Genomic DNA, 5,162 nt, shown 5'->3' with positions numbered 1-5,162 from the left:
TAACAGGAAATCAGGTTTCATGCATCAAATTATCATTTTCATCATGCATTAGCACTTAGCAATGACCAAACCAGCATGTAACATACATAGAATACAGGATAAGCAGCGTCTAATTGGGCGAACAACACTGAAACAAGACTAACCAGATTACTCCAAGGAGTGAAAACTTTGTAGTGCCACAAAAAGTTCCACATTTCCATGTCAGGGTCTTGGTTCAAGCAGATAAGAATCTAGTGGACACTTCCCCTTTGCAAGCGGCAACATAGTCTTCATAGAGGTGCGGAGCAGCTTCCATGTGAGGGCATATGTACCTCTCCACGAATACCTTGTCGGTCCTCAGGAAAATTGTATAGTAGCTCGGGAAGCACTTGACGAATCCATTTTTCTTGAGAAACTTTACCGCGTAGTACCGATGAGCAATGTATGTGGGTTCCAAACCCAGCTCAGAGATAAAGAACTCGGACAAGCGGCGCAGCGTGTCCTTAGACCTCTGCAGCAGCTGTGGAGTCTTACAAGCAACAATACCTACCTCAGCATCCGACCACCCGAAAGTTTCCTTCAAGTAATCCACTTTGGCAGCGATTTTATCCTCGCCGACCATTGCCACGGCGTATAGCACATGCTTGAACATCGGAGATCCACGGGGTACACCGAGACCTTGAGCGCATGCCAACATTGCAGGGAGGCGCTCTGGTTTGGCGCCAAGTATCTGTGCCGTATAGCGGTGCACCTTAGACAGAATGCAATCTCCTAGCCCGCACTCCCGCAGGAATGCGACATTGGGCTTGACCACCTTCTCCAGGCTGTATCCGAGGAGATGGGGGCTCTGGTTGAGTAACGTAAGGAGGTTCTCGTAGGATCCGAAGAGGGATAGGTAGTAGGGTAGGTTGGATGGGAGGGATCTATTGCGGAAGATGGGGCGGCCGAGCGAGACGAGGCGCGCGACCTCGGCACGAGGGGGGCCGTGGCCGGTGAGCCCGGCGACGACGGGGGCCAGGGTCTTGTCCACGTCGGCGCAGAGTGACATAGGCATCCCCAATGGGCCTGCCAAAGATAGTACCCAGGGTTTACTGAAGGCCCACGACCCGAAGGATAAGAAGAATCTAGAAGCCCAACTTGCTAGTTAAGGAAAGCTAGAGTTGTATTAGGAGGAAACACTTGTAATATTCCGGGAGGAGTTGGAAACCTTCCCGAACTCTGTAACTTGTACATCAAGAATCCCTCGGCTCCACCTCCTATATAAGGGGGACCGAGGGACAAAGAAAGCATCGATTCATTGTCTCACAAACCCTAATTTTCATATCGTCGAGTACTTTTCGGCTGAAACCTTCGAGATCTACTTGCCCTCTACTTCTAACTAAACCCTAGTCTACAACCCGTAGGCATTGACAAGTTAATACCTTGTCAATTGGCGCCGTCTGTGGGAATTAGAGGCGTCAAGGATCTGATCTCGATGGCACGTTCAAGATCGTCAACTTCGTCAACAGCAAGCAACGCGATGGATCGAGGTAAACAGATCGCAACTGGACCTGTCGATTTTGTTCCTCACCCGCCCTCCCGTTTGGATGCATATGCGTATCTGGAGGAGCCTATGGAGATGACGTTTGGAAGGTTCCACTTCCGCGTCGAGAAGGAGGGAGCGTATCGTCTCGAAATTCCGATCTCATCGGGATTATCGGCGGTTGGTTCCAATTCTTCGAACTCTACATCATCAATTGAGTCAGACGAAGAGGGGACTTCATCGCCACGCTTCATCAGCACCAGGGCAAGCGAAAAGCTCACCAAGATCTTCAGCGACATGTCCTTCGAGTCATCTGCGGACTCCTATATAAGCGATGACTCGAGCAGCGTCGACAACTTCAACTTCATCGACAAATCCACCACTGTGGGCAAGGTCTTCACCAGTCTTTATGATGGTGTCACCAAACCCAGCAAAGATTTGAACTTAAAATATCATCAGATCTATGCCATTGAAGAGCCAAGTCGCAATCAGGAGGAAACGTCCGAGGCTTTCGACGATTTGGGAAATCCATATGTCGATCCCTCTGACCTAAGGCGAGGTTTAGGCAATAAATATGTCGGGCCTACACCACGTGTTAGAGTTCAACTTCCACAAGCAGCATGGGATAGAGCAGCGAGAGCTATGGATGGTTCAGAACCAATGGCCACAATAGCCACGCCAGAAGAGTTGCAAGCGTATCAATATAGACTCGCGCGAGCTGCAAGGGAATTGGAAAAACAGACAGCAGCCCTGAATAGAAGAAGGGAGGCAGCCTCCGCATCAAGCAGGCGAAGGGCAGAACTAAGTCGACAATCAGGAACTTCGGGAGATAGCCACAGAGAAGCTCGAAATAGAGCAAGATCAAGGCTGCAATACATACCTGAAGGCGAAAGAGAGCACTTGCTTCAAAACCTCGACATGTCTTTTATGCCAATAGACACGAGAGGAAACATTATCCCCAAAACACCGGAAGCTGGGTATATGGCGACGCAAGCCTTTATCCTCGCGTCTAGACCACCTCCTGGAGACCCAAGGGAAGTATTATACAACATGGCCATGGCAGGCGTTGGGGCCATGGGAACAGCGTTTGCATCGACACCCCCCGAAGGTTCAGCAAGGCAAAATAGTCCACGACCTGCGGCAGCAGCAGCAGCTCCCGAAAGAACAGGTGGAGCAAGAGACATAGCAGCGCAAGCAAGGGTGGACAGAGCACGACAAAATAGAAGGGAACATCGGCACTCCCCGGAGATAGATGACGAGGATATGTGTGGGTTGCCGTGCTTCACAAGGAGGGTCCGAAAAACTCGAGTCCCCTCAGGGTTCAAGCTGCCCAATAACTTCAAAAAATTCGACGGCCTGCAAGACCCAGAGGATTGGCTAGTTGATTATCTCGAGACGGTGAAGCTGATAGGAGGAACCAGAGCAACAGCCATGCAGAGCATCCAAGTACATCTGAGTGGAGCCACGAGATCTTGGATAAAGAAGCTTCCTCCAGGTTCCATCGACAGCTGGGACAGTTTCGAGGATGTGTTCGTCAAGAATTTCCGGTCTACCTGCAAAAAACCTGCATCACTAGAGGAGCTGAGAGCATGTCGACAAAAGCCGGATGAATCAATGAGGAAGTACATCCAAAGGTGGAATATTATCAAAAACTCGGCAGAAAATATATCTGACGAGAGAGCTATAGATGCATTTGTCGCAGGAATCCGACGAGGAGATTTTGTCGAGGACCTGGGGAGAACCAACCCAAAACAGTATCCGCATTAATGGAGATAGCAAATAGATGGGCAGATGGAGAGGATGCTATTCACAATAAACGGCACAGGTCACCAGAGGAAGACCGCGGCCGAAACTATCAAAATAGACGCCGGTTTTCTCGGCAGTACCCAAACTATGATGCACCCGGCCAAATCTCGGCTGGATTTCGAGCAAGTGCTGGAGGAAATAATAGAGATGATTATCAAAGGAGCAACGAGCAGCGAGACGACAATAGAGATGATTCCCGAAACAGCAGGCCAAACAATGGACCTAGATTCCAGAGACCTTTCGTGTCCCCTGAGGAGATGATGAACGGGCCGTTCCAGATGCATTTTTATCTCGACAACAATGGAAAGAGACAGTCAGGACACCTGCAGAAGGATTGCCGAAATTTCCAAGCAATGCTAAGATGGGCAGGGCACACCAATGCTCAGACGACAAATAGGAACCCGCAAGGGCCCAGGAGTGAAATCCACTTACCACCTCCTCCCGCAATTACGGACGATTATCGACATCAGCTCAGAATAGCGGCAGCACCAGCGCCACCGCCTTACGTTGATCCCAACTCCAATGGAGCGGTCTCGATGATTCAGAAAGGTAGGCCATCCAATAGAGCTCAGAAAGTAATCTCACGACAGGTGTTCATGGCAGAAAAAATGCCTCCCCCAACGGTCGAGTACCTCAATTGGTCAGGGCAAGATATTGGCTTCACAATAGCGGATCATCCACAGCAAGTTCCTCGACCAGGGCAGTCAGCACTTATCTTACCAGCAGTAATCGCGGGATTCGACGTATCTCGAGTATTCATAGATGGAGGCAGCAGTCTAAACCTCATGTATGCAGATACATTAAGGAAGATGAATATATCTCTAGCAAATCTGAAGCCAACTGATACGCGTTTCCACGGAATTACGCCAGAAAAGCCAAGTTATCCGCTGGGGAAGATCAATCTCGACGTTCAGTTTGGGACCCGAGAAAATTACAGGATAGAGAGATTGGAGTCCGAAGTTGTGGATTTCCCATCACAGTACCACGCTTTGTTGGGGCGCCCAGCATATGCTAGGTTTATGGCGGTCCCACATTACACATACTTGCTATGGAGGATGCCTGGACCGAAGGGACCAATCACAGTTAAAGGAAGCTTCGCGCTAGCCGATAAATGTGACAAGGATTTTCATCGACTCTCAGAAACCTTCGGGATGCAAGCAGAGTACATGGCGTCAAGGCTCACGACTGACTATGATGTGCTGCCAGATGTAGGAAGGCCAAACAAAGAATCAACTTTCAACACTGAGAAAAATTCTAAGGAGGTGCAGATTCACCCGACAGACCCGAAAAAGACGACGTCCATTGCAAAAGACATGGACCTCGCATAGGAAAGCGCGCTCGTCGAGTTCCTCCGTGAGCACTGGAAAATCTTCGCATGGTGTCCAGCTGACATGCCAGGAGTACCCAGGGAACTTGCCGAGCACCACCTAAACTTGGATCCATTAGCGAGACCAATCAAACAACCTTTGCGCCGTTTTTCGGAGCCAAACCGCAAAGCTATGCTGTCAGAAATCGATCGACTAAGAGAAGCTGGTTTTATCAAGGAGCTGCACACAGAGGCCACATGGATAGCAAATCCAGTGTTGGTGCCGAAGAAAAACACTAAAGTCCTTCGCATGTGCATCGATTTTACGTGTCTCAATAAACATTGTCCAAAGGATCACTTTCCCCTCCCGAGGATCGATCAAATTATCGACTCCACGGCAGGATGTGAACGTCTTTCCTTCCTGGATGCATATTCTGGTTATAACCAGATCAGATTAAAAGAAGAAGATGAGGTCAAAACAGCGTTCATCACACTTTACGGCGTGTTTTGCTATAGAACAATGCCTTTTGGTCTGAAAAACGCGGGAGC

The 5,162-nt window shown here is 49.4% G+C and overlaps 1 protein-coding gene across 1 annotated transcript; it reads right to left on the bottom strand.

The window, feature by feature from the left end:
* Positions 1 to 214: 214 nt before the first annotated feature.
* On the bottom strand, positions 215 to 1,033 carry LOC127309786 (uncharacterized). The gene has a single exon (XM_051340514.1). The coding sequence runs from the start codon at positions 1,031 to 1,033 to the stop codon at positions 215 to 217; it is 819 nt and encodes a 272-aa protein (XP_051196474.1).
* Positions 1,034 to 5,162: the final 4,129 nt, after the last annotated feature.

The sequence above is a fragment of the Lolium perenne genome, chromosome 6 (genome assembly GCF_019359855.2).
Source record: "Lolium perenne isolate Kyuss_39 chromosome 6, Kyuss_2.0, whole genome shotgun sequence".
NCBI classification, from domain to species: Eukaryota; Viridiplantae; Streptophyta; class Magnoliopsida; order Poales; family Poaceae; genus Lolium; species Lolium perenne.
This window is presented reverse-complemented; position numbering and strand designations above follow the sequence as displayed.

Bases quoted from the DNA above. Each gene is read 5' to 3' on its own strand.
- LOC127309786 (XM_051340514.1), bottom strand. From the start codon at position 1,033: ATGCCTATGTCACTCTGCGCCGACGTGGACAAGACCCTGGCCCCCGTC.